This window comes from Monocercomonoides exilis, assembly GCF_001643675.1.
Source record: "Monocercomonoides exilis strain PA203 chromosome Unknown scaffold8-1962414, whole genome shotgun sequence".
In the NCBI taxonomy this organism is placed as follows: Eukaryota; Preaxostyla; order Oxymonadida; family Polymastigidae; genus Monocercomonoides; species Monocercomonoides exilis.
Window position 1 is genome coordinate 889,743 of NW_027150553.1, and position 27,914 is coordinate 917,656.

A 27,914-nucleotide genomic window follows, 5' to 3' on the forward strand; every position below is an offset into this window, starting at 1 on the left:
CTTGAATTTTTTTGCATTTTGCAATATTTTCATTTCAACTTCAATTTTTATTGGCTATGAAATAATAAAGAATGAAAATGAAGCTTAAGTTTAAAAATTTTTTTCTTAAAAATAAAACTAAAGAAAAAATCTTATAATTCTAAAAATTCTTTTTCCTTTTTTTTAAAAAAAGAGAGAAATGAGAAAGAAAATTGGTGAAAGTTTATTAAGAAAAATTATAATGATTATAATGGCCTTCATGTGGTTATTTGAATATAGTGATTGTTATTTTGTTTGACTATGATTTTCATTGGATGAGAAAGAAGAAGATCGTGCGCAAGATAAGTTTGAATCTGAAAATGCAGAAGAATCTGATTGTTGAGAAAATAAATGATGAGTTGAAATTAATTGCAAAGACGAAATTGGAAAGTTTGACAGTGGTTGAGTAGAAATTATCGTATCATTCAGTGAAGCTTGAGAAGAATATTGTGTATTTATTAGGGGCAAGGTGGAATTCGATAAATATTGATCAGATGAAGAAGTCGGCTTCCGCAGACGAGTTGATTCCCATTGATCTTGAAGAAACCAAGAAAAAGGGCAACTTCTTGTATCGTCGTTTATTCTTTCTCTTTCTTTCAAATTTTCTTCATTTCTTTCAGATTTATTGAAATTGACAGTTTATCTTTTTTCTTTTTCTTTTTCTTTTTCTTTTTCTTTTTCTTTTTCACTTTCTTTTTCTTCAAAAGTTGAATCATCATCTATTTCTATTTCTTCTCTTTCTTCTAACTCCAATAATGAATGTTTTTGTTTTTTCTCTTGATCTGAATGCATGGAAAATCGTTTGCAGTATGGGTCGTCTGATTCTGTTGATTCTTCTAAAAATGATAAATAATGGTAATATGAAAGTGAAAAAATGTTCTTTTCATGCTCAAAAGAACAATGTGTGTGCAAAAACAAAAACAAACCAATTCTTTGGATTGACTTTGAATATTCAAAAGTTGAATTCTCATTTGAAAGATTAAGTTTTTTTCTTTGTCTTTTTAGACATTGCTCGTTCGCTTTCTTTTTCGCTTCCTTTTTTTGATAAAATTGAGTGTGAAGTTCGTAAATAATCAACTCGTTTGCTTCGCAATCTGATTTCGTTAAAGGATTGTGTAAAATGTGAAAATTGGTTAAACAAACTGAAACAATAAAAAAATCTTCAACTGTTTTAATATCCATAGGCCAATTTCTTCTGAACACAGTAAATAAAGTCTTTAATCGTCCAAAAAACTTTTCCACAATAACCCTGTGCTTCGATAGATATGGTGTTCCATGTGGTTTTGTAACAATAGCTCCCAGTTCTGCTTTTGCTCCCATATAGGCTGAGTCTGCCATGATTTTGGAACCTTTGAGATGTTGAGAGAAGGTTGGATAGTGATTTTTGAATATTTCGTAGTCATGAACGCTTCCTGGGTAAAAATCGCTGATTGTGCTGGCTAATCCGTTCTTTGGATTGACTCCAATTTCAACTTTAACACAGTAAGAATGATGTTTTCCACTAAAAAATTTCATTCCATCTGCCAATTTTCCACTTGGCCTGTTAATAGGCACAATTGCGCAACCCATAATTAGACCAACCTCTTGTAACTCTTTAATTCTATCTTTACGAAAAAACAAAAAAAATTCACAACTGTATCTTTTATGTTTCCAACTATGCTGTGTAACAACTGCGTTACTGAGTTATGTGATTTGTATAATGGATAAGTCAAAAGTTCTGTCATTGATGTTGAGCCCAAATGAAGGAAATTGAGTAAAATAAAAAGTTGTTCGTCGATATTTTGAATTGCCTTTTGCTTTCCACGATGTTGAGGTAATTCGTAATCAAGAAAAAGAAGCAACATATCAAATTCTGTTCTTGTGAAACCTGTCAAGCGGAAAAATCCGTGAATGGGATCTTCGCTTTTTTGACAAGCTTTTTCTGTTAAGGAATTTTTTTTCTCTTCTGGAGTTATTGGCGTATGCGTTGGAAGCGTTATTCTTTTTTCTGCTCGCTCAAGAACCTCCAAAAAATTCAATCGTTCCATGACAAATATTTATTTGCAAAATTTCAATTGATCTTTCACCATTTTTTGTTCAATCAACTTTATGATCAATAAACCAGTATTTGAAGTTTTGAAATTGATTGAGTCATTATGAAAAAGAATTTGTTTTATCGTATTTTTATCAAACTTATTTCAATTTTGTTCCACTTTTTCAAATTGAAAAAATATATTTAAAATAGGTCTAATAACAAACATGTAAAACTTGCAATTTCTATTGATTCAATAATCCTTTTATTCAAAATCAAAATTTTTTTTCGACATTGAATCGTCATAGAAATAATTTCTGTTTTGAAAATAAGTTAAAAGAAATTGAATCACACGAGAGATTGATCTATTCTACCGACTGACCTTTCGACAGACTGATCTTTGTCATTAGACTGATCTCGACAAAGATCTGTCGATAACCCATTTTTATAGCGTTTTTGGTTATTTTTCAGAAAATTATTTTTTATCAAAAAAAGTTGTTAATTATCAAATGAAATATGAAAATTATTTTTTTCTTCAAAAAAATCAATAGAAAAAGAGATATATTGAAATATCTTTAAAAATTACAAATAAAAAAGTTTAGAATCTGTCTTGTCGGTCGACTTGTCGAGGTGCTTTGTGACAAGTCGGCTTGTCTCAAAGGCCTACTCAAAACATCACATATAACGAAAACAAACAATTAACAAACGAAATATGCAAGAATTAAAAATTGCAGTAAAATGTGCATATTCCGGTTCTTCTATTAATTTTGAATATTAAGTTCAACACAATTGAATGATAAATTGTGTAATCATATTATTTCAACAAACCAAAAAAAAAAAAAAAACTGACAAAAATACTCTGAATTTTTCTTCCAGCTGTGATTAGCAATTAATTCTTATTTGTTTGATGATTTTTTTAAAATGAAAAATTGCTTTTGTGAAGTGATGTCTCTTTGAAAGAATAAATATTTTTCGTAAAAAAAATTCAAAAATGATTTCATGTTTTTCATCTTCTTATTGAGTCTGTTAATTCATGATTCATGTTAATAACAATCAAATCAATGAAATCACTGTTCAAGAATGTTATCTTTCATTGAGGTTGTTGAAGATTTTCATTTGTTGATTATTATTGGTGTTCATCACAACAATAGATGAATTGTGAATAGAATTTTTCTATTTGAATAGATTCAACTTATTTAAATGAACTGGGTTTTTCTTAAATGAAGTCATGTTATTTTAAATGAGTGAAGTGACACTTGAATAAAGTGCGATACACTCAAATAAAGTTTTTTTGAAAAAATGGTAAACACTAATTATAAAATTTTTACGTTTTATATTTCACTTTATCAATAAAATAAATTAAAAAATCCAAAATAATTGTGATTTTTCAATATTCTCAAACATAATTTGAGACGTGTTAAAAGAAGATTTTATTTGATAGAAACGACGTGAAATGAAAGAAAAAATGAATTTGTTCTCGTTTTTATATCCTGTTTTTTCTCATTAACAAAATATTTGATCATCACGTAATTAAATATCTTAAATAAAAATTTGCTTCAATGAATGTTCATGGAGCGATTTATCACTGATATTTTCCGTAGTACTGAAGCGCGAAGCTGAATACATGGGTTGATGCAGCTTTCGATATCAACTTTCTATATTTACGGCTTATGAATCAATTATTTCATCAGATTTTTATTCAAAAAGCCACACTTGATTCTTCTTTAATAAATCAGTATCTGCTTTCATCCACTGAGCGTCAGAAGAAATCCTTATCGTCACCATCCCAAACTCCTTCGGATCCTTTCTGCTGTTATCATTCACAATATCTTTCTAATCTTCGGCTTCATTTTTTTCCTTCTTCCTCAAACAGCCAAAACAACAATGACTACAAGCAGTAATACAACAACCTCAATGCAAACAATCAACTACCAATACGATTTCCCTTCTTTTCCTCCTTCAACAATCCTTTCATCCCCATTTGTTTTCGGCTCACTTCTCTTCTTCAGAACAAATGCATCAGTTGCAGACAACCGCTTCCCAAACAAAATCATCACAAACACCTCTGTTTCATCCAAAGCCAATGAAATATTCTCTGATGGAACTCTTCCAATCACTTCCGTTTCTGAAACAAACCCATCTTCTTTAAAATGATATGTCTCAATCAGGTCTGTATCTCCAGCTGATAAAAACAGTCGGAATGACAAATCACATGGCAGAAGAAGCGCTCCATTGAATTGAATTTCAGTTCCACCTCCATTTTCGCTGGCAGAAGCCCCTTCCAGCTTGGGAATGAAGAAGGGCAATTCCCTTTCTCCTGCCATCCCTTCCAGGCTGCATCCATCATCCAGAATCCACAACGAAGAATTATCTTTCACCCCATCTCCTACCTTCAAGCACGAAATAGTCAGCGAAGCAGAATCGAAGCAGATGATATTATTCGGAGTAAACAATATAAAAAAAATGGATTGTGGTGAAAGAATTATCCTTTCTCAATCGTCACATTTCCAGCCAAGATCGACAATTCACAAACGAAGAATTAGAAATTGAAGCTCCTTTGTTATAATTGCTGAATTTTTTTGATGGACAAGAGAATTATTCTGCACAAACAAATCTTCTAATCTTTAAGCTTCATCTTGAAAATGAGAAGTGAAGAAACAAAAGCTTCCAGCAAACAGATTTGTTCACACTCCAGCGAAAGAGCAGAACAGCATCAACAAAGCTATTTTTCTTTTGGTGTATCAACTACAACCTGAGAATGAGCAGTTATTCAAAAAAATCGATGTATTTAGAGAAATCAGCCATTCTCTCTAAGGAGAATTCGAATGAACAGAAATGCAGCTGCACAAAATTACTGACAGCTTCATCTCTCTTCTCATTTTATTGTCAGCTCACATCCTTCTTCTCATCATATCTTCTCCGACAAAACTTTTCAAAGTTCTGATCTCCAAAAACGGAACCTCATGAATCACACATCATTTTGAGGCCTATGAGAAATTGAAGCAAATTATGCCACAATTTCACATGATCTGCCTTGAACATTTTCGCTGATCCGAATTCATCGACTTTTTCCAACAATAAGTTGATTCTTGAAATGGAATTTTGGAACTTCGTTATTACACCTTCTCCTTTGCAGCACATGAAGATGACCAGGAGCCTGTGAAAATAACCATTTTTTATGGAAAAAAGGACACAAGGGGAAAAAGAATGTGAAAAAACAATATAATTTCGAATGAGCTTCTGAAAATTTTGAAACAATTGAATAGACCTTAACTCACAAGGAAAACAATCTATGTATTTCACATTTGAGTATTGCTTTATTCGTAAAACTGATATACGTTACGAATAATTAGAAAATTCGTTCAACGTGTTTTTAACAATTTTGAGCATTCGATATTCTGGATGCACCTCAATATTAATTTACTAATTTGTCTTTATTTTCAATTTGTCAGAAATGAATGAGTCTGGTGAGCTAAACTCAATCAACTTTACAAAAGCAATATGTGTTGAACTTTTATTTGACTTTTTGTTAAACTGATCATGTTTTTTTGGAGATTCTCTCAATATGATATCTTTTCAAGAAGATTTTAACAAATACTAATGATGTATCTCGATTTAAATGTTCTCTGGGAAAGTTGGAATCATTGTTCAGTGCTGATGTTTCATTTTCCCCATAATTTTGTAAGAATTTTATCTATTTCGAATAATGTCGTTATTGTCTGGCACAAGCTCAATTGCTTTCTTTGGAATTCCTAGAGATGATGAAGTTTCACACATTGGAAGGTTTTCATTTTGAATTTTTCGTATTGTTGACATTTGTACAAAAATATGCAGGGAAAAGAATGTGGAATGTCCATCGTTTGATCAAAACGTTTTTAAATTTAATGCACACTAGAAAAATAAATCCTGTGAAAGTCTTTCCCAAAATGAAGATAATTCATCTCATCAACAAACTGTTTCATCAACATCAAATGTTCTGAATGTTGCTAATCATACAACACCATTTGTTAACAACGAAACAAGAGAACATTTGAATTCAAAAATTCAAAAAACTTCAGATAGTCCTTCTATTAAAGAGTCGCCTTCAAAATATACTCTGAATTCAACAAAAATCAAAGAGAAAAGATACAAAAAAATGAAGCAATCTGTTAATCTGCGGAATGAAAAGCCGAAGCGGAAACAGCCGGATTTTGACGAAATGCAGGATAGGAAAACAAAACAATTGGAAAAAATAGAAAAGATTGATATTAATGAAGATAAAGAGAAAAAAATAGAATCACTAGGATTTATCACTGATCATTATCTTCGTTTCACCTATGATGAGCATTTACGTTTACCGAAAACAACAATTGTTGAACTTGTAAATTTGATAAAATCCATTTTGAATAGCGCACCGAAAAAAGGGCCTCCATCAACACTTTCACCACATGATAAGCTTATAGTGTATCTTGAGTGGCTGTCCAGCAGGACGACCTTGGAGAGGATTTCCTCTTTAATGGGTATATCTCAATCAATGGCAAGCAATTGTTTGACTGATATACGTCCCGCATTGCTTTCTGCGTTGAATGAAATTTTTTCCACTCCACCTAGGCCTCCAACAATTCCCAACGAAGAATTTCCTAATGTTGCTTTGTTAGTCGATGCAACGACAATCAAAGTGCCATATCCCATTTCTACCACATTCACCGAAGGGAAAAAACTGTTTGATGCACATCATTCAGTTTACTGCATCAAAAACGAAGTGGCGGTTTCATCTTGGAAACCTCACAAAGCCTTATTCGTTTCTGACGCGATTGAAGGAGGAAAACATGATGTTTTTCTGTTTCGAAAAGGAATGAAAAGATATGAGGAATATATGAAAAAAACCGATGAAGAAAGAATAAGGAATTATCATGATTTAAGGAATGATAGCTGGGTGATCATGGGAGACAAAGGATATCAAGGACATTTCCCAAACATTCGATTGATCACTCCCATCAAAAAATGTTTTATCCAAGAATTGACTTCCGTAAAATTTTCATCAGAAATAGCCAAGCTTCCTTCTCCTCCTCGTTCTCCTTCTCCTCCTTCCTCTCCTCCTTCCTCTCCTTCTTTTACTTCTCCACAACAACTCCCTTCACTCCCTGCACCTCCTCCGCTTCCTCTTATTCCTCAAACTGAATCGTATTCCACTTTCCCTGAATGCTCCCAAGCTTTCACCCAACTTCCTTCTGATTGTTTTCCTGAAACAATGAAATCAACATCACAAGCCTTGTCACAACTTTCATTCATTGATTCTTCCATTTCATCATTAACAAAAAGCGCATCATCATCATCAACGACTGAATCCTCTAGCTCCATATTCGACCAACTCACCGAACAAGAATTGGATTCTCTGAGTATTGATGAATTCAACAAGAGCATTGCAAGATGCCGTATTCCTGTTGAATGGTTTTTTCGGCCGGATGAAAAAGCTTTGGCTCAGACTTTCTGATACCTACTCAGGAGGCAGAGAAAACGTTGGAACAGATGCAAAAATAGCAAGTTGGTTGACTAATTTGGTTATTGACTATCACAGATTGGAAGATGATGATGGTAAATTTTATAAGAAAACAGAAGTGTTTGAGTGTTATTAAGAAAATGAAAGAAAGAAAATAAGAGATATTAATACACATGCAAACACCGAAAGAAAAGCAATTCGAAAAACTTCATTTATGTAACAATTTTTTATCATTGGCTTTTGAAATATTTCGAAAACAAACGAAAATACAGGAGCACGATTTCCAACTCATATTTTTATGTACGACAATTGCATTTTTGTGTCAAATTGAACAAAGGAATGGAAATTTCATTTATTTCTTGATGAGATTCATTTTTCTGTTGTTCTATTTCTATACCTCAAAAGATTAAGATAAAAAACATTCTTGTTTTCTTCGAATGATTTATTTTAATTTCAAAGACACAAATGCTTCACTAATTTTATCATATTGCACAAAAGAAAAGAAAAGTCAAGAAAAGAAATAAACAATTTTAATTAATTGTTGAAGAAATGAACAAATGATTTTTTATTATTCGCAAAAAGTTATTTGGCATCGAAAAATGAGATCTTGATTTTTATTTACAAAATAAATTATTTGACGAAAATAACAAAAATAATTTCCAAAACAATATTTTCAATATATAAATAATATTTGAATGATTTTGCAATCAACTAATTTTGTAATTTATTTGTTTATTTTTTCCAAAATTTCTCGAAGCTCAAATGAACTCAGTCTAACTCAAATGAACTCGGTTTATTCAAACAAACTCGATCTATTCGAACAAACATGAGTTCATTTGAATAAACCTAGTTTATTTGAATAAAAAAAATCTATTCAAAATTCATCTAATGAAAGATTTCTCATTGCACAAAATATTGATTCCATGATAAATCACTGTACCGATAAAAACAATTCATTCTATGATGGAAAAAGAAGATAAACTTGTTGTTCACTTGATGAATGTGCTCCATAATAAAATAATGCCGAGGATGATTTGCCTGTTTTTCGCTTTGCTGGGGGCGCTGAGGGCTGCGGAGCGTGGGCAGGGGCAGGGGCAGCGGAACTACCTGCAACTGCGCGATGGGGAGCTGCCTCGTATGTGTGCGTTTTGGTTGGCGTCTTGCCGCGAAGTGGCGATGAAATGACTTTTGATGTTTTGTGTGATTTGTGTGATTTTTTTGGGTTGGGTGGGAAGAGTGGTACAACGTGACGGTGCAGCAGGACAAGGGGCGGGAGTGCCTGGAGAGGGCGTTTTCGGGGTATGACTGCGGGAAGATGACGCTGCAGGAGAAGCTTCGGCTGACCATCAAGCTGCTGAACTGCTATGGGGACGAGATGGGTTTGGCTTTTCTGTTTTTTCTATTTCTTGGGGGTTTTTGGGATTTGGGGTGGGAATGATTGGGCGATTGCTGGCGGGGCTGTGATTTGCAGGGCTGAAGCCGTACCGGTGCGCAGACAGCTGGGACATTTCGGTGTGCATGAAGAAGCTGAACGACGAAGAGAAGTCGTCGATCCGGGACAAATCGCTGACGATAGGTTTGGGTCATCTTTGTGTTCTGTGCTGTAATTGTTTTGTTTTATTTGACTTTGTGACTTGTGGTTCATTGTGTGTTGGAGGCAGACAGTGTTTGCTATTCGTTCAAAAACGAGACGGTGATGCAGCGGATAAGCATGCTGGTGGATCGGGTGGTGGCGGGGAGCGAGGAGACGCTGGAGCAGCTGTACAGCCTTGTGGAGACGTCGCAGTCGGTTTTTGAAGCGACGAAGGAGTCGGTGGAGATGCAGGCGCAGCTTGCTGTGCAGCAGGAAGGGATGAAGGCGGAGATGAAGGGGATTGAGGAGGAGCACCAGAAGCAGAGGGAGCTGATCCAGAAGGGGTTTGGGGAGATTGGGGATGCGACTGGTTTGGTTCACAGCTGTATTTGATTGAAGAAAGTGAAATCAATGAAATTTATCTCTCTCTCTCTTTTTTTTGTTTTTTTCAATTTTCATTGTGAAAGAGGGGATTAAGGAGAAGATAAGTGAGTCGGTGAGGGAGACGAAGGAGCTGGGGGCGGTGCAGAGGGAGGTGTGTGAGGAGCAGAGGAGGTGGGCGGCGGGGATGAAGGAGCAGCTGTCGGGGGTGGCGGAGTCGGCGGGGGAGGTTGCGGAGTGGATGAAGGCGGCGGCGGCGGGGCAGGCGAAGATGGAGGCGGCGGCAGCAGCGATTGGGGCAGGGATAGGGGCGGTGGGGCAGATGCAGCGGGAGGCGGAGGAGGCGCTGGGGCGGATAGGGAGGGAGCAGGAGGGGATGAAAGGGGTGCAGGCAGAGACGCGGGAGGAGCAGAAGAGGATGAGGGCAGAGATGGAGATGGTTTGGGAGAGCTCATCAAATTCATTTTATTATCCTTTTTTATTCCTCTTTTATTTATTTTTTGACAGTCGTTTGACAGCATAGCGCACCAGCACAGGAGCCTGCAGAGGCAGATGGAGGAGTCGGTGGAGCACTCGGAGCAGATCTTGGAGCAGCAGAGGCGGGCGGTGGCAGAGATGGAGGGGGTGATGGCTGTGCAGGGGAAGGCGTTTGAGGAGACGGTGAGGCAGCTGGTGGACATCCGGAGCGACACAACGGTGTGGGTGGTGAGGGTGGTGAGGATGGTGAGGATGGTGAGGGTGGGAATGCTATTATTTTTCTTCTATTTCTTTTTTTGTGGGAGAGAGAGAAAAAAAACATAAAGAGTGAAAATGCTTTGTTTTCTTTGTCATTTTATTTCTCTTTTTCTCTTTTTTCTTTTTTCTTTTTCATTTCTTTTTGTTTTTGTTTTTGTGGGGGGAATGGAACATGGGAAGATGGTGACGGAGAGGCTGAGGCAGCAGAATGAATATCTTCGGACAGAGTTTTCGTCAGTGCGGGTGTGGATGCAGCGGATTCTGAGTGGGCAGTCATCGATTTTTGGTTTGAGGCAAAAGGAAAAGAAAAGAAAATTCAAAAATATTTTATTTATTTTATTTTTGTATGTTTTGATGATTTGTGCATTCGCAGCTGACTTGAGTGGGCTGCACAGCATTGCGTTTTATGTGGCTTGTCTGCTGTTCTTCCAGCTGGTGACGTCGCTTCCGCACACAAAAGAGGCACGAATATGGATATTTTATTGTTTGCCTGTGAAGAAATGAGAGGAAAGAGAGAGAAAGAGAGAGAAAGAGAGAGGAAGAGACTGCTTTCCATTCATGTTCATTTTTATTGTATTTTTCTGTTCTTCTTCTTCTCATTCGATTTCGTTCTTCTTCTCTTTTGTGATTCATCTTAAACAATGACGAAATATGGAATGGAGTGTGGGTGGTGTTTTTTGTGGGGGAGCGAGGGATTTTGTGGGTTGTTGGCAGGAGCGGGGCAGCGGCAGAGGAGATGAGGCGGTTTGCAGGCAGCTGGCACATGCTGTTTGTTTGTTTGTGTGTGTGTGCTGTGGGGCATGCGGTGTGGACATACAAAGACTACGAGGCGCTGAACAACACCCTTCTGAAAGAGAACTGGAAGAAAGCGAGAGAACTGACGAATGCGGTTGGTGATGCTTGGAATATATTTCATCTTCTTCAATAATGTCTTCATCTTCATCTTCATCTTTCTTTTTTCTTTTTTATTTGTTTTTGTTTGTATTCAGTTCCGATTCTATGCAGATGAAGTGAGCCGGCTGAAGAGGCAGGAAGAGGATGGGCAGCGAAGAGGAAATGGGCAGTGTGGGGGAAAGAGAAGGAAGAAAGGGGAGAAAGAAGGGAGTGTGTGGATTGGGAGGAGTTTTGATTCATTTGGGTTTCCATCAGCAAAAGAGAAGAGAACAACATTTGATGAACACACATCATCATCATCATCATCTTCTTCTTCTTCTTCTCCTTCTCCTTCTCCTCCTCTTCCCCCTCATCCCTATCTGCATTTTTATCCACTTCGCTCTTCTTCTCACTTCAGCCAATTCGACGAGGATTCATTTGCTTTTGAGAGAAACACGAGGAGAGCTGCTTCTGTTTGAGAAAGAGAAAGAGAAAGACAAACAATTTATTTATTTCAATTTAATAGAAATGGAAATGGAAATAAACATTCAATGAAATATCAGGAGAGAAAGAAAAAGAAAAAAATGAAGAAATCAGATAATTTTGCCTGTTTGCAGTTTTTGTGTTGTTTTTATGTTTGCTGCTTGGACAAACGCATTCAAACCTCATTTCATCCATTCTCAAATGTTTATTGCTTGTTTTGTTAATTTTTGCATTTTTGGAAGAGAAAGTTGCATTGTTTTGTTTTTGAAGGATTGCAGCAATTATAAAAAAGATGAAACAAACGATTTCGAACAGAACATTCCACAAACAAGAAGAAGCTGTTTGTTTTTGAATGAGAAGAAATTGTTTGCTGTTTGGGGTTGTTCAAATGAAGTGTTTTATTCTTGTTGCATTTTCTTGTTCATGAAATGATTGAGATGCAAAAAAACTGAAATGTTCAAAAAAAAAATTACTATTTTATTTATTTGATAAAAAAAGAAAAGAAAAATAGAATGCCAATAAATGCACAACTAACATCCCCTGAACGAAATCTTCTTTTCTTCTGTTTCAGAAAGAAAAGAAAAGAAAAGGTAATAAAAAATGAATATTTTCTTTTAAATTGAATAAATGCAAAAAGGGTAATTCCTCCTCCTCTTTTTTCTTTCTATTCTTCTTTTTCTTTTTCTTTTTCTTTTTCTTTTTCTTTTTCTTTTTCTTTTTCTTTCTCTTTCTCCTCTCCATTCCCAAACAACAAACGCAGTTGTTGTTTTCTCCAATCAAGTTCTTCTTCTTCCTCCTCTTCCTCTCCTCTTCCTCCTCCTCTTCCTTCTGTATTCACATAACTTCCATCTTCACCACTGCTACTGCTGCTACTACTGCTTCTTCCATCGTTATTTCCTCCTTCTTCTCCTTCCTCTTTTTCTCCATCTTCAATATCTTCTCCTTCTTCTCCTCTCTCCTCTCCCATTCCCCTCCTCCTCCTCCCTCTCCCCTTCTTCCCATTCGCCCTGTTCTTCATCCCAAACACACACAGAACAAACCCCAATCCAAATGGAATGAAATAGTTCTCAGAAACACTCCGGACAAACGAAAGCGCCAAAAACGGCTCAAAAAAGACACGAACACGCTGCCTCGCTTCTTCACAGCTGCACTTCAGCACAAACACGAAGTACTTCGCATAATAATATGGCTTGTTTTCGGGTGTATAACAGCCTGCCAGCTCGAGCAGCCTGAGAATTGCCTCTTTCTTCTTGTAGCGCACGACTTCCGGTGAACGAGGAGAATGAGAAGAAGAAGAGGAAGAAGAAGAGGAAGAAGAAACAGAAGGATGATTAGAACTCAACCGATGAGGAACGAGAACAGTCAGAAATTCGCCGAGCACCTCGCGTGTTGTGTTCTCGTTCACCAATTCTTTCGACTCGTCTTCGATTTTCTCTGCCAATTTCCCTTCAAAATGCTCTCTTCTGATCACATCCTGCCCAAACACCACGTCGGCCTCTCCATCTGCCACCATCTCAACCAGCCGCAGCAGACTCAGGCTCCTCACAAGCTTCTCTGCTTTCTCTGCTTCCCCATTTTCCTTCATGACAATTGAGAAGACAGAAAGAAGGCGCATTCTTCTGCCCCTTCTGAACGGATTGAAATGGCAGAAGAATCGCTTAATCTTTGAAGTGAATGAATTTGAAGAAGAAGAAGATGAAGAAGATGCAAATGATGAAGTGATTTTACCAGAATTATCAGCATCAACAGAACAAGCTCCCAAACCCAACTGAACTGCCTTCAATTCCTTCTGATCTTCTTCTTCTTCTTCTTCTTCTTCTTCTTCTCTTCTTCCTCCTCTTCTCCCTCCTTCTCTTCCACCATCTCCAAACACATCCCACACCATCCTCAGCACCTCGTCGTCGATTCCCTCTGGCCAGCTCTTCCACGGCTGCAGTCCTTTCCCTATCTTCTCCCACAAACTCTTCGGCTTCTCAAACATTCTGTACACCTGCACCACTTCCTCCTCCAGCGGCCTCACTTCTCCAAAACTGAACTCTTCTGCCACATCTGCGTTGGAGTAGAACGGATGGTACGAAAAGGAACGGAGCTCTGGCGAATGGTGAAGATGCCGCTTTGAGTGGGGGCTGGGAAAGAGAATGTGCTTGGGAGAAGAAGAAGAGGAGGAGGAGAAGGAAGAAGAGGAAGAAGAGTGAGAAGAAGAAGAAGAAGAAGATGTTGTTGTTGAAGATGAAGATGAAGTTACATTTGTTTTTTCTGTAGTTGAATTCGTTTTCTTCACTTTGTTGCTATCTTCCCTTCTCCCTTCTTCCTCAGTGCTGTTTGTGGAAACTTGAACAAAAATCGATTTGACTTCGTCTCCAAACAGAAACTGTCTTTGCAGCTGTGTCTTCACATTGGGATGAGAAGAGCTTGCAATCTCATACAGCTGCAGCGCATCAGAAACATACGAATCAATCAAAATTTTCATTTTTCTCATCTTCTCTTCTTCTTCCCTTCTCTTTTTTGCTTCCATTCTCAACTCATTTATTGAATTATCCTTCAACTTCTTCTCTTCTTTCTCTTTCTCCATCTCTTTCTCCATCTCTTCCATCTCCTTCCTCATCTCCCTTGCTTCTCTCCTCATCTCATCTGCCAACAATACCATCGCCACTCGATGTCCCTCACACGCCGCTTGCAGAAGCAGCTGCCCCGCAGACAACGACCCCACACACGGAAACCCCAACGGTGAATCCAATGGGAAGAGAGAAGAAGAAGAAGAAGAAGAAGAAGATAGCGATGAAGAAGAAGTTGAAGAAGTTGAAGAGAAAGAGATAGAGTCTGAAGAATGAAATGGGCTTTCATTTTCGTTCTGATTTTTGTTTCCATTCAAATTTTGATGTTCACTTTGTTTCCCCTCAACTCCATTCATTGTCATTTCCCTCTTCTCCTCTTTCTCCCTCAAATCTCTTTCTTCTCCTTCTCTTTCTCTTTCTCTTTCTCCTTCCCCTTCTCCTCCCCCTTCTGTTAGTAACATCTGCTTCAGCAGTTGTCTGTCTGTGTTGAGTCTGCTGTTGAGTGAAGACAGGCAAATGTCTCCAGCAAGTGCCATCGCATCAGCCATGCCAATGTCAGCGAGTGAGAGCAGAGAGAAGAACGAGGTCCATTCTTTGGCCTGTTGGAGGGTGTATTGCTTGTGGAGGATGGAAGAAGAGGAAGAAGAGAAAGAAGAAGAAGAAGAAGAAGAAGAAGAAGAAGAAGAAGAAGAAGAAGAAGAACTTGTAGAAGAAGAGTCATAAGAATCCCTCACTGAATCAGCCTCCCCCATCTCTTTCTGATTTCTCTCTCTTTCAAATGCCTCAATATACTCCTTCTGTGCGAGGATGTGGTCAACAACCATCCCATCAGCCACAATGGATGATGCAGCATTAACCGATTCACACAGAAGAGCGTGATAAGCAGGCGACATCTTCAGCAGGCTCATCAGCTGTGCCATCGCCTGTGAATAAAGCACACTCGACTGAAGAGACTCAGAAAGAGTGCAGTATGGATGGCTCCTCAGTGCTTCCTGCACAGAAAAGGAGGAAGAAGAAGAGGAAGATAAGTTATTTCTTCCATTTTTATTGATTCTGCCTTCTTCTTTTTCTTCTTCTTCTTTTCCTTCTCTCTTGCTTCCCCTTTGCCACACAGCTGCTCCTTCCTCTCTGAGCGACAGGCGCATCTGCTCCTCAAACAGCTGCTTCGTCACAAACACATTCGCCAGCCAGTATTTCGACCAGACAGAGCCAAAATAGTTGAATGCATTCTCTTCAATGTACTCACACGCCAGCTGAAGTGCGGCCTGCAGCAGCTCCACATCTGAAAGCTCTGTGTCTTCTGTGGTTGGGCCTTTGAAGTCTTCTTTGTTTTCTTCTTTGCTTTCTTCTTTCTCTTTCTTTTTCTCTTTCTCTTTACCTTTCTTCTCTTTGACATTATTTGTCTGTTCATTTGCTTGTCTCTGCTCCTTTGTCACATGCTGTGTAACAGAGTTGAAAGTGGTTGTTCTGTTTTCCTTTCCCTCTGCCGTGTCAAAAAGGCTGCTGTTCTCCTTCAACAAGGAGGGATAGCAGTATAAAAGCACTCCCAGCATAAAGTTCTTCTTCGCCGGAAAAAGCGTCTCTGTCTGCAGCATCGCAAACACTCGCTTCACAGCCGGCGGTGGCGCCTCGTCCAAAATGCTTCCGTCTTCCCACTTCGCAAAGAACACCGCTGCCCCGTCAGGCACCAGCCACCCGAAGCCTTCTCTCCACAGCTCTGCCAGCGCAATCATGTCCTGCTTCGGAAAGTCATCTTCTGTGCCCTCTTTCGCAAAGTGCGCGGTGGCTCGCCCGAAGTCGATGCGGTCGCTGCCGATGCCGTAGAGATGGTACATTCCGAAGAACCGGTTGCGTTTCATGCTGCCCAAATAGTCTTTCTCTTCGGTTGCTCGAGAGAATGAAGGTTCCACTCCAGCTGTCTGTATCGCAGTGAAAAATGCATCTGCACCGCTTTTCTTCTCACTGTCATAAAATTTGTAGTATGCTTGCTTGTTCTTTTTCAAAGCCGATCGAAATTTGGCAGACTTGTTCGCGATAAGTTGAAAATCAATGCAACTGTCAACTTCCATGGATTGATCAGCATCACAAGGTGGAATAACTCCCAGCCAGGAATAAAATGATGTGTATGTTGGAACAAAGGCCATGTTCAAAAGTGTAGAACGCGCCAAGTTCCTCATATATAAAAATGAAAATAAAAGATCATGATCATTATTTCTAATCAAAAAGGGATTATGCAAAAGATGAGAGGCAAAAGAAAAAGAAGCTTCAGCGTTCATTGAAGAAGCAAATACATTAAATCCTAGTGCCTTTAATATATATAAAAAAAGATGATTTTTAAATAGTTAGAAAATTTCATTCAATTTATGTTTTTTGAAAATATTGAAATTTTAACAAACATTCATGGGATTATAAGTATAATGCCTCTGTGAAAATGGTAGTATTCTATCATGTTCAATTCCATGCAAAAATGCCAATGCTCCAAATTGCTCAGAATATCCTTTATCCAACTTTTTATTTAGAACTTTCAAAACATTTAATTGATTGGAAATTGGGGTCAACTTTACGTCATTTTATAAATAAAAGCACAGAGGAGCAAATTGTATAATGATTTATATCACAAAATACAATTATTAAAATATTCTTAAAACAAAGCAAACGATGAAAGGAAAATGTCGAAATTGAAAATCAAATTTCGAGGATTTTCCAACTAAAAGTGTCTCCGATTCTATTTTTTGAAAAAAGAAAAAAACAATAAAAGCGGAGAAAAACATGATTCAGAAAGATTATTATTATTTATTTTGATAAATAATGATCATGCTATAATGGTTGCAAGTTTATTCAAGTATGAAAACAGTTTAATTGAAATGCATATTTTTGTTTATGAAAGGGCTTGAATCAAATGAAATTATTTGCAAAATAGATATATCATCATTGGATTGAAACTTTGTTTTTCAAAGAACTTTAATCAAGCGAATAATTTTTATTAGGGAATTTTAAAAATGTTCACGCAAAATTTGAAAATAGAGTCAAACAAGAATCATTCAACTTCAATCATTATGTTTCAATCAAAATTTGCAAATAAATATTGTGACTTTAATGTTTATCTTCATTTCTAAGTCACAACGCATGTTCAGATCGTGAGCACATTTCTTTTCCACACAAAACAAAGAGTTTATTTTTCATGTTGAACCCTCTTTTTGTGATTTATTTATTATTTTTTGATTAATCATTTCATGACAAGAAAATGCAACAAGAATAAATCACTTCATTTGAACAACCCCAAACAGCAAACAATTTCTTCTCATTCAAAAACAAACAGCTTCTTCTTGTTTGTGGAATGTTCTGTTCGAAATCGTTTGTTTCATCTTTTTTATAATTGCTGCAATCCTTCAAAAACAAAACAATGCAACTTTCTCTTCCAAAAATGCAAAAATTAACAAAACAAGCAATAAACATTTGAGAATGGATGAAATGAGGTTTGAATGCGTTTGTCCAAGCAGCAAACATAAAAACAACACAAAAACTGCAAACAGGCAAAATTATCTGATTTCTTCATTTTTTTCTTTTTCTTTCTCTCCTGATATTTCATTGAATGTTTATTTCCATTTCCATTTCTATTAAATTGAAATAAATAAATTGTTTGTCTTTCTCTTTCTCTTTCTCAAACAGAAGCAGCTCTCCTCGTGTTTCTCTCAAAAGCAAATGAATCCTCGTCGAATTGGCTGAAGTGAGAAGAAGAGCGAAGTGGATAAAAATGCAGATAGGGATGAGGGGGAAGAGGAGGAGAAGGAGAAGGAGAAGAAGAAGAAGAAGATGATGATGATGATGATGTGTGTTCATCAAATGTTGTTCTCTTCTCTTTTGCTGATGGAAACCCAAATGAATCAAAACTCCTCCCAATCCACACACTCCCTTCTTTCTCCCCTTTCTTCCTTCTCTTTCCCCCACACTGCCCATTTCCTCTTCGCTGCCCATCCTCTTCCTGCCTCTTCAGCCGGCTCACTTCATCTGCATAGAATCGGAACTGAATACAAACAAAAACAAATAAAAAAGAAAAAAGAAAGATGAAGATGAAGATGAAGACATTATTGAAGAAGATGAAATATATTCCAAGCATCACCAACCGCATTCGTCAGTTCTCTCGCTTTCTTCCAGTTCTCTTTCAGAAGGGTGTTGTTCAGCGCCTCGTAGTCTTTGTATGTCCACACCGCATGCCCCACAGCACACACACACAAACAAACAAACAGCATGTGCCAGCTGCCTGCAAACCGCCTCATCTCCTCTGCCGCTGCCCCGCTCCTGCCAACAACCCACAAAATCCCTCGCTCCCCCACAAAAAACACCACCCACACTCCATTCCATATTTCGTCATTGTTTAAGATGAATCACAAAAGAGAAGAAGAACGAAATCGAATGAGAAGAAGAAGAACAGAAAAATACAATAAAAATGAACATGAATGGAAAGCAGTCTCTTCCTCTCTCTTTCTCTCTCTTTCTCTCTCTTTCCTCTCATTTCTTCACAGGCAAACAATAAAATATCCATATTCGTGCCTCTTTTGTGTGCGGAAGCGACGTCACCAGCTGGAAGAACAGCAGACAAGCCACATAAAACGCAATGCTGTGCAGCCCACTCAAGTCAGCTGCGAATGCACAAATCATCAAAACATACAAAAATAAAATAAATAAAATATTTTTGAATTTTCTTTTCTTTTCCTTTTGCCTCAAACCAAAAATCGATGACTGCCCACTCAGAATCCGCTGCATCCACACCCGCACTGACGAAAACTCTGTCCGAAGATATTCATTCTGCTGCCTCAGCCTCTCCGTCACCATCTTCCCATGTTCCATTCCCCCCACAAAAACAAAAACAAAAAGAAATGAAAAAGAAAAAGAAAAAGAGAAAAAGAGAAATAAAATGACAAAGAAAACAAAGCATTTTCACTCTTTATGTTTTTTTTCTCTCTCTCCCACAAAAAAAGAAATAGAAGAAAAATAATAGCATTCCCACCCTCACCATCCTCACCATCCTCACCACCCTCACCACCCACACCGTTGTGTCGCTCCGGATGTCCACCAGCTGCCTCACCGTCTCCTCAAACGCCTTCCCCTGCACAGCCATCACCCCCTCCATCTCTGCCACCGCCCGCCTCTGCTGCTCCAAGATCTGCTCCGAGTGCTCCACCGACTCCTCCATCTGCCTCTGCAGGCTCCTGTGCTGGTGCGCTATGCTGTCAAACGACTGTCAAAAAATAAATAAAAGAGGAATAAAAAAGGATAATAAAATGAATTTGATGAGCTCTCCCAAACCATCTCCATCTCTGCCCGCATCCTCTTCTGCTCCTCCCGCGTCTCTGCCTGCACCCCTTTCATCCCCTCCTGCTCCCTCCCTATCCGCCCCAGCGCCTCCTCCGCCTCCCGCTGCATCTGCCCCACTGCCCCTATCCCCGCCCCAATCGCTGCTGCTGCTGCCTCCATCTTCGCCTGCCCCGCCGCCGCCGCCTTCATCCACTCCGCAACCTCCCCCGCCGACTCCGCCACCCCCGACAGCTGCTCCTTCATCCCCGCCGCCCACCTCCTCTGCTCCTCACACACCTCCCTCTGCACCGCCCCCAGCTCCTTCGTCTCCCTCACCGACTCACTTATCTTCTCCTTAATCCCCTCTTTCACAATGAAAATTGAAAAAAACAAAAAAAAGAGAGAGAGAGATAAATTTCATTGATTTCACTTTCTTCAATCAAATACAGCTGTGAACCAAACCAGTCGCATCCCCAATCTCCCCAAACCCCTTCTGGATCAGCTCCCTCTGCTTCTGGTGCTCCTCCTCAATCCCCTTCATCTCCGCCTTCATCCCTTCCTGCTGCACAGCAAGCTGCGCCTGCATCTCCACCGACTCCTTCGTCGCTTCAAAAACCGACTGCGACGTCTCCACAAGGCTGTACAGCTGCTCCAGCGTCTCCTCGCTCCCCGCCACCACCCGATCCACCAGCATGCTTATCCGCTGCATCACCGTCTCGTTTTTGAACGAATAGCAAACACTGTCTGCCTCCAACACACAATGAACCACAAGTCACAAAGTCAAATAAAACAAAACAATTACAGCACAGAACACAAAGATGACCCAAACCTATCGTCAGCGATTTGTCTCGGATCGACGACTTCTCTTCGTCATTCAGCTTCTTCATGCACACCGAAATGTCCCAGCTGTCTGCGCACCGGTACGGCTTCAGCCCTGCAAATCACGACCCCACCAACAATCGCCCAATCATTCCCACCCCAAATCCCAAAAACCCCCAAGAAATGGAAAAAAGAAAAGCCAAACCCATCTCGTCCCCATAGCAGTTCAGCAGCTTGATGGTCAGCCGAAGCTTCTCCTGCAGCGTCATCTTCCCGCAGTCATACCCCGAAAACGCCCTCTCCAGGCACTCCCGCCCCTTGTCCTGCTGCACCGTCACGTTGTACCACTCTTCCCACCCAACCCAAAAAAATCACACAAATCACACAAAACATCAAAAGTCATTTCATCGCCACTTCGCGGCAAGACGCCAACCAAAACGCACACATACGAGGCAGCTCCCCATCGCGCAGTTGCAGGTAGTTCCGCTGCCCCTGCCCCTGCCCACGCTCCGCAGCCCTCAGCGCCCCCAGCAAAGCGAAAAACAAGCAAATCATTCTCGGCATTATTTTATTATGGAGCACATTCATCAAGTGAACAACAAGTTTATCTTCTTTTTCCATCATAGAATGAATTGTTTTTATCGGTACAGTGGTTCATCGTGAAATCAATATTTTGTGCAACGTGAAATCTTTCATGGCTGTGATGAAAACCAAAAATAATTAAAAAAAGAAAAACTTCATCAACCTCAATGAAAGATAATATTCTTGAACAATGATTTCATTAACTTGATAGTTATGAACATGAATCATGAATTAACAGACTCAATAAGAAGATTGAAAAACTTGAAATGATTTTTGATTTTTTTATTAAAAGTTTGAAAATTTCTTCAAAAAAATACACCAAAAATTATTCTAATTCGGAAAAAAATTATTCAATTAAGTTATTTTTTAATTCTATCAAGATAATAAATAATTCAAATTCGAAATGATACATATATTGCATTTAACAGCTAACATCGCACAAAATACATTTCATCATTGTTTTCTCAATAACTGCTTAAAAGAGAAAATCTGAATATTTTCCTCTAAATATTCACTTACAAAACTGACTCATTTGGCATAACATACTTTCATTTTCGTGCAGACTGAATATTCAAAAAATAATTTTAGAAGTCTTGGAGAAACTCAAAATCTTATTTCTCCGAGATTGCAAACATTAATATTTTCTGAGCACAAATGAGGCTATTTTAAAAGTCTTATTAGCCAAAAAGTTGGAATTGTAAAGATACATTAAAATGAATATTTAGAGATTTTCTCTTTGAGTGGTTATTGAGAAAACGATCTTGTCCGGTATTATGTATTATGTCCTATATTTTATGCAATATGTCAAAATTTTTTTGAAAAGTTCATTTTGTTTAATTTTCAAATAAAACAAATATTTCAAATTTCAATCAAATTTCTGTTCCCACTCACGAAACTTTTCTCGAATGGAAACAATAACATTGTCATTATTTTGTTTTCATAACATCGAAATTAGGTGAGTGGAAACATAAATTTGATTGAAATTAGAAATTTTTGTTTTATTTGCAAACAAAACAAAAGGAACTTTTCATAAAAATTTAGACATGTGGATTAAAATTTTAAATCAATTTGTGAGAAAGATACTAACACATGTGTGATTTTTTTTGATATCATAAAAAAAGATCAAAAATTGAAAAAATAAATCTATAGTGGTATTTATTGATCAAAGAGTTAATTTGTTTTTTTGCAAGTATTTAGCTTTTATTTCTGTCACATATATTTGTAAAATTTATAAGAACAAAAAAACATACCTTTTTTTCATTAAAAAGAGTTTTTTGATCAAGTTTCAAAAAAAAAAAGAAAAATCAATCTTTAAAAGGAAAATAGATATTTCTAAACTGAAAAAACAAAACATTGAAAAGAAAAAATTTAAAATAAGAACGAAAAAACGATAAGAAAACAAAATTATTGAAACCAATTTACAAATAATAGTTATTTCTCTTTTTTCTTTTCGTCTTTGAACAGCTAACAAATTTCCTTTCCTTTAATTCGGTTCAATTGCTTCATCAACCGTTCAACGAAATCGTGGATAATAAGAAAAGCTGAGTTCAATAGCTTGCTCCCCCTCATCGACCAGAATAAAGTCGTTGCAAATGGTGGAAGTTATGTCGATGCTGATACTTGTGGCAGACCCCAACAGACCCCATGCGCATCCATCGAGTTTGCCCTCAACGGCTTCATTCCCTCCTCCAAGACGCCTCTCTCACCCTCCTTTCCTCAACATTTGTTCCAACTCAACCTCTCACTTTCAGCGCAGTTGACACCATAATCACTGGAAATGATAAACTTTTTCTTATTTCTTTATTATTCCTTCCATTTTCCAATTTTCGCCATTTTCCATGTCATAGAAAAATACATGAGACTTCATCGCTTCTTCAACTGAAGAACATATCACTTAATTTTACCAAAATACTTAACGTCAGCTCAAATATAAATATTTCTTCGATATTTCCTCTTCTATTTTCTCCTTTTCATCAAATGCAAATTCCACTTGTTTCCTAAGGAATCACTATTTTTTCTCTTCAACATGCATTTCTTCAAGCATATCAACAAGCTCTTCAAAAATATCTGTTTCTTTTGTTTCACTGATTCCAACTTGCCTGTTGGCTTTCGAAGCTCTCATCTCATAGAATTATCCTTCAAATATGCCTTTTCTTCAAAATTGCTTTCTTTCTCTGTTTCATCTTCAATTGCTCACTGAAGGTGCATGTTATAATGCGATCTCTCGAAGATCATCCATATAATCATTAATTCCAAATATTGTCTTCTGCCTTGATCTTTCTGTTTTCTGAGAATTCTTTCAACTTCCAAATGAAAAATGTCAGATTCGATCTTTAAAGATTGTGCACCCAATGATCGGCTATTCTTGGTTTGATATTGAATCACTTCCATTGACATATAATTTATACAGATATTTCGTTATAGAATATATAATCCTTTTGCGTTTCGGAAAAGAAAATAAAAGATGAGGCCTGATGATGAATTTGACGGGAGCTGAATGAAAGAGAAGGAGACGAAAATAGAGCAGGACGTGAGAGTAGAGAAAGAGAGCCAGGATCAGCAAGACTAGTAGAAGATGGAAGTTTAGCTTGGAACTGCAGTGAAGGAGATAAAGATGTTCTGAGAGAAGGAGAAGATTGAAGTTGGATGTTCATTAAAAAGGATGAATCGACAAGTGAAGAGGCGCAATGAGAAAGAGGATGAAGAGCAATGTTTGTATTTACAGCAAGATCAGCAGCTGAATCAAAAGGCGCAACCAAATTGAGGGCAGGTTATTTCTGCATCAGATCCATCGCAGTTGAATTCTGCCAAGCGGAGAAAGATACCAATTTTGAGAACGACAGCGCATCTCTTCTCCCAGGCACGCTGTTCTGACTGAGTGTTCTTATCCCTTTCTCCTTCTGAAACAGTTGCGATTATCCTTTCCCTGTTCCTTTTCTTTCCTTTCTGTGTGTAATTTCTGTTTCCTCTTTGTATGGCCATAAGCCCCTCCACTTCATCCCCCTTCCTCTTCTCAACTCCGCCCGGCTCTGCCTCTGCCCGCTCTTCAGCGCACTCATCAGATCCAACCAAGCCATCGTTTGCCTCGCATCAACTGCTGCATACACAGGCACTTTTCGCATCTTCCACACAAATTGCCCGTTTTCCTCGCTTTTGATGCAAACATAGCGGTAAGGAACATCCAGTTCATCGCTCAAATCGTCAAAGTCAGAACTATCTAAATCATTCAGCATGCAGTCCAATTTCCGCTCTCCTGTTAAAAAATGGCGTTTGGCTTTCTTTCGCCTCTTGTGGCGCCTCGCTGGCCATTTTGTTCTCCTTCTGGTTGTTCGGAGTGCCTGTCTTAAGGTGTGATTGTAGTATTCCTTGGAAGCTGCCAAACAGATTCTTGTCTTTTTCCTCTATCTTCTTCGCCATTTTCTCCATTTTCCTGTGCTCCCGCTCTTCCTTCTCTTTCTTCTTCTGTATTTCCTGTTGTTTCATTAGCCAAAGCAGGTTTTCTCTCTGATCATCAGATTCCAATGAATTAAACGTGATTTTCGCTTCTTCATCGTCCACTTTCACTTTCTCATTCTGAAACTCATCTTGCATCGCCCTTGTCACTTCTTTGTTCAAATCCTTCATTCCCATCACACTCAACGTCACCCCTCCTCCTCCTCCAACAGCAGGTTACAGTGGTGTTGTAGGTGTACCAACAGCTCCTCTTCCCATCTCCATCTCTTGGCTGTACGCAATCAAAGCTCTCCCTCCGAATCCTCTTCATCCACCGTCCATTCGCTTCCCTCGCGTAAAGTGTATTGTTCCAAAGGCGCCTCGTTCTGAAGAGGATTGTATAGGTTGAGGAGAAGGAGAAGGTGAAGGTTGGGGAAATTGTTGTTATGTTCTGTTGCTGCTGTTTTTGCTGAGCTAGCGATGAAAGAGGCTCTGGTTTTGGCTCATCATTGTTTGTTTCGCCTTTTTTGCCGTTTTGAATTGATTCTTTGGTGTTTGTATTCTTTTCTGCTTCTGTTTGTTCGAATCATCATCATCATTTTCTTCATTCTCATCTTTCGTGTTATCTTCATCGCTTTTTTCTTCTTCCTTACTTCTATTTTCATTCACAGAATTATTCCCTTCTTTCTCTTCTTTCTCACTTTCTTTATCATCTTCCTCACTTTTTGAAGCACTCACATTAATTCTTGGTCTTTTAATCGACTCGTCAATCGGGGCAGGTGAAAGCAGCAGGTTTGGCCTGACCATCAAAAGCACTTCATTCACAACAGAATCACGTTGAAGCTCAAGCACCTGGTAATACCTTCGCATCAACCTCTGTTTCTCTCTCTGTTTGTGTCTCTTCTCTCTTCGCTCTTCTTCATCACTGATGATGGAGCTGTCGGAAAAGCATTCACTTTCTTCATTTTTCTTGGTTTCCTTCAAAGAATCTCTTCTAATCAATGATAAATTCTCATTTTCTTCTGCTTTCACTTTATTTTCTTTTTCATCATCATTGTTATTTTCATCATTTGTAGATTTCAATGCCTTCCTCATCTTAATCAGTTCTCTAATTATTCTCTCCTCTCTTCTCTCGTTCCTTGCTCCTCTCTTTCTTTCCTTCGCTCTCTCTCTCTTTCTCTTTCTCTCATCCTTTTCTCCAGATTCTCCGAATACCGCTCCACCATCCGAAACTCTGCAAACAGCTGCAGCGCTTCAAACACATCTTGTGCGAGAAAAAAGTGTTGCCTTTTCCTTCCACTTCCGAACGATTGCTTCATCCTCCTAATCTGCTGCTCTTTGCCTGTCGGAAATCTGTTTCTAGAAAAGCGCAGCAACGAAGAAGAATAAGAAGAAAAAGAGGAAGAAAAAGAGGAAGAAAAAGAGGAAGAAAAAGAAGAGGAGGTGGTGGTGGAAGAAAAAGAAGAGGAAGAAGAAGAGGAAGAAGAAGAGGAAGAAGATGATGATGATGATGATGAAGGAGAGGGAGAAGGAGATGGCTGACAAAGAGAAATAAAAGATTCATTGGGCAATGAAGAAGGAGATGTTTCTGTTCCTGTGCCAATGCCAGCAATTAAATAGTAAAAAATGTTTGTGTTGAATTTTGATTGCTTTTTCACAGTCTTTGTCTTCGAGGCACATAAGACGGATTCTGAAGAGTTGCTTCTTGTGGCGGAAGGATCACAGGAAGCGGCAGACGCGGCGCATGTTTTCTTTTGAAGTCTTCGATGATTTTATCAATTTCTGCTTTTTCTGCTCTTTCTTGTGATGAATTCACTTCTGACTGTTCGGATGAAGAGGAAGATGAAGAAAAATGTGATGATGATGATGATTTCTGTATTGATGTCAATGATAATGATTATTTCTATGACCATGCCTGTTCTGTTTCATTTGTCTGTTTCTATCTCATAAACATTCGCACACCGGAAACACACATTCTTCTGTCAAATCGTCTGTCATTGGAATAATCTGCAACCAAACGCCGAAGGCTCTCGTGTTTGCTGATTGGAGCAGAGAAGTGGTGGATGCTATGGATTGATGTGAGAGCAGCTTCAGAACAGAATTTGGTGTAGAAGAAGAGGCTGAAGAAGAAAGTGTTGATATTTCATCTGCATAGCTCCGCAGATATCTCTTTATCTTCATCTTCAGTCTTTTCAATTTCTCTTCCTTCTTTTTCACTTTTTCTCTCTCCTTCTCTCTTCCTCCTTCTTTCTCTAAATAACCACCATATCATTAATGAATTTCTCATTTGGGAACAATAATTTCTTCAACTCATCATCCGACGCTGCTGTTAGCTAAATAAAATAAATGATGCAAAAGACTCCATTTTTCTGTCTATTGTTTTTTTGTTAATAAATACCTGTGCTTGAAATACCCAGCAGCTGTGGCACAAATTGAGTAAAAAGGAAGAAAGAGACGACTTTTTTGATTGGGGAGCTGGCTGCAGATGCGAAAGTGGTTGAATGTTGTAAATGAAACAAAGAAATCTGCCTAATGATGTCCTTTTGGTGGAAGGAGGTTCTTGCAAAAGAAGAAGAACGTTGGAATGAGTTGGAAGATGTTGAAGATCTGCAAGAATCCACATATTGATGGCTCGTGGCAGCTCTGGTTGTGCTTGTGATGTTACACAAAAAAGATGTTCTATCTGTCGAGGATATTTGAGGAAAGAGAGCATTTGATGGAAGCTGAAATCATTTATTGAGGCAAAGTAAGAAAGAAGAGAGGAGGAGAAGGAGATCTGTGGTGTTTGAATGGAGTGTCATTCACAGAAGATAAGGAGTGACATTGAAAGAGGAGAACTTTTATTGGAAAGAGAAGATAATTCCTGCTTTTTGAGAAGCGCACATGACTTACTCGAACATGGAAACTACAAAGCGGTTTGTGGATGACTGATTTGAGAAGGAAGAAGAAGAAGAAGAAGTTGACGACGAAGAGAAGAAATGTTTAGTGGTCTGTGAGAAGAGGAAGTCTCGTTTCATGTGGAATGAACAGTCAGCTGCAACACAGTGACAATAGAGGAAGCCAAATGCGCAGAAGAGGGTTCCCGGTTCAGTCTTTTTCATCAGCTCTGACTCCAATGATGACACAAACGGTGGTAGGTGATCGTGGAGGAGACACATTGCCCACTCTAAAAAGAAGAAACTGAATGAAATTATAACAAAAAAAGAGATGGTTCATATGTTTACGTATCAATTAATTGTAAAAATTAAAATGAGGGTTTGAAAAGTTAAAAAAAATAAAAACAAGAAATATGATAAAAACAATGAAAACAAAAAGATGAAAATATGACAAACATTATCAAGTCAGGAATAGCGCCTTCATCACATCTTGTACAGAGCTTATTAGCAATTGTTTGAATGAGTCCAATCTGACTGGAAAGATTGAATGAATCGGTGATTTTTATGCAGAGGGGGCCCAAACAAAAAATTCGATGAAGATTGTAAATAAACACATCATATAATGACCGATTCGGCCAACTCACAAGAAAAAGATGAAGTTCATAATAAATGATGGAAAAAAGTTCAGAAAATTTCAAAAATTCAAAAATACATTAAAAAATAAACAAACAAAAATTTTTTGTTATTATTAAAAGAAAAATTCAACTCACACCACATCGCTTCAAATCTTCGTCATTGCCAA

The 27,914-nt window shown here is 38.2% G+C and overlaps 9 protein-coding genes across 9 annotated transcripts; 2 read left to right on the forward strand and 7 right to left on the reverse strand.

The window, feature by feature from the left end:
* Positions 1–997: 997 nt before the first annotated feature.
* Positions 998–1,587, reverse strand: MONOS_9959 (putative DDE superfamily endonuclease; the record flags this gene model as incomplete). Its single annotated transcript, XM_067880504.1, has 2 exons — positions 998–1,112; positions 1,253–1,587. The coding sequence occupies 2 exons, from the start codon at positions 1,585–1,587 to the stop codon at positions 998–1,000; spliced, it is 450 nt and encodes a 149-aa protein (XP_067732972.1).
* Positions 1,588–3,957: 2,370 nt separating this feature from the next.
* Positions 3,958–4,353, reverse strand: MONOS_9960 (uncharacterized protein; the record flags this gene model as incomplete). The annotated part of the gene is made up of 1 exon (XM_067880506.1): positions 3,958–4,353. The coding sequence occupies one exon, from the start codon at positions 4,351–4,353 to the stop codon at positions 3,958–3,960; it is 396 nt and encodes a 131-aa protein (XP_067732973.1).
* Positions 4,354–6,164: 1,811 nt separating this feature from the next.
* On the forward strand, positions 6,165–7,502 carry MONOS_9961 (uncharacterized protein; the record flags this gene model as incomplete). The annotated part of the gene is made up of 1 exon (XM_067880507.1): positions 6,165–7,502. The coding sequence occupies one exon, from the start codon at positions 6,165–6,167 to the stop codon at positions 7,500–7,502; it is 1,338 nt and encodes a 445-aa protein (XP_067732974.1).
* Positions 7,503–8,468: 966 nt separating this feature from the next.
* On the forward strand, positions 8,469–12,022 carry MONOS_16849 (uncharacterized protein; the record flags this gene model as incomplete). The annotated part of the gene is made up of 10 exons (XM_067869717.1): positions 8,469–8,643; positions 8,744–8,887; positions 8,980–9,084; positions 9,170–9,451; positions 9,549–9,901; positions 9,970–10,158; positions 10,378–10,483; positions 10,571–10,681; positions 10,860–11,086; positions 11,187–12,022. 10 exons carry the CDS (start codon positions 8,469–8,471, stop codon positions 11,547–11,549), a joined length of 2,055 nt encoding a protein of 684 aa, XP_067732975.1. The 3' UTR covers positions 11,550–12,022.
* MONOS_16370 (uncharacterized protein) lies at positions 11,934–16,925 on the reverse strand. The gene is made up of 3 exons (XM_067869280.1): positions 16,766–16,925; positions 16,505–16,666; positions 11,934–16,414 (listed from the first exon to the last, which is right to left on the reverse strand). Exons 1-3 carry the CDS (start codon positions 16,877–16,879, stop codon positions 12,218–12,220), a joined length of 4,473 nt encoding a protein of 1,490 aa, XP_067732976.1. The 5' UTR covers positions 16,880–16,925; the 3' UTR covers positions 11,934–12,217.
* A 703-nt stretch (positions 16,926–17,628) lies between these two features.
* On the reverse strand, positions 17,629–20,846 carry MONOS_16630 (putative Gamete expressed 1 - GEX1, incomplete; the record flags this gene model as incomplete). Its single annotated transcript, XM_067869526.1, has 10 exons — positions 17,629–18,132; positions 18,233–18,459; positions 18,638–18,748; positions 18,836–18,941; positions 19,159–19,347; positions 19,416–19,768; positions 19,866–20,147; positions 20,233–20,337; positions 20,428–20,571; positions 20,672–20,846. The coding sequence occupies 10 exons, from the start codon at positions 20,844–20,846 to the stop codon at positions 17,770–17,772; spliced, it is 2,055 nt and encodes a 684-aa protein (XP_067732977.1). The 3' UTR covers positions 17,629–17,769.
* A 2,873-nt stretch (positions 20,847–23,719) lies between these two features.
* On the reverse strand, positions 23,720–24,434 carry MONOS_16184 (uncharacterized protein; the record flags this gene model as incomplete). The annotated part of the gene is made up of 2 exons (XM_067869098.1): positions 23,720–24,017; positions 24,187–24,434. 2 exons carry the CDS (start codon positions 24,432–24,434, stop codon positions 23,720–23,722), a joined length of 546 nt encoding a protein of 181 aa, XP_067732978.1.
* Positions 24,435–24,710: 276 nt separating this feature from the next.
* MONOS_16185 (uncharacterized protein) lies at positions 24,711–25,331 on the reverse strand (the record flags this gene model as incomplete). Its single annotated transcript, XM_067869099.1, has 1 exon — positions 24,711–25,331. One exon carries the CDS (start codon positions 25,329–25,331, stop codon positions 24,711–24,713), a length of 621 nt encoding a protein of 206 aa, XP_067732979.1.
* Positions 25,332–25,890: 559 nt separating this feature from the next.
* Positions 25,891–26,234, reverse strand: MONOS_17134 (uncharacterized protein; the record flags this gene model as incomplete). The annotated part of the gene is made up of 2 exons (XM_067870025.1): positions 25,891–26,109; positions 26,199–26,234. 2 exons carry the CDS (start codon positions 26,232–26,234, stop codon positions 25,891–25,893), a joined length of 255 nt encoding a protein of 84 aa, XP_067732980.1.
* Between the last annotated feature and the right edge of the window lie 1,680 nt (positions 26,235–27,914).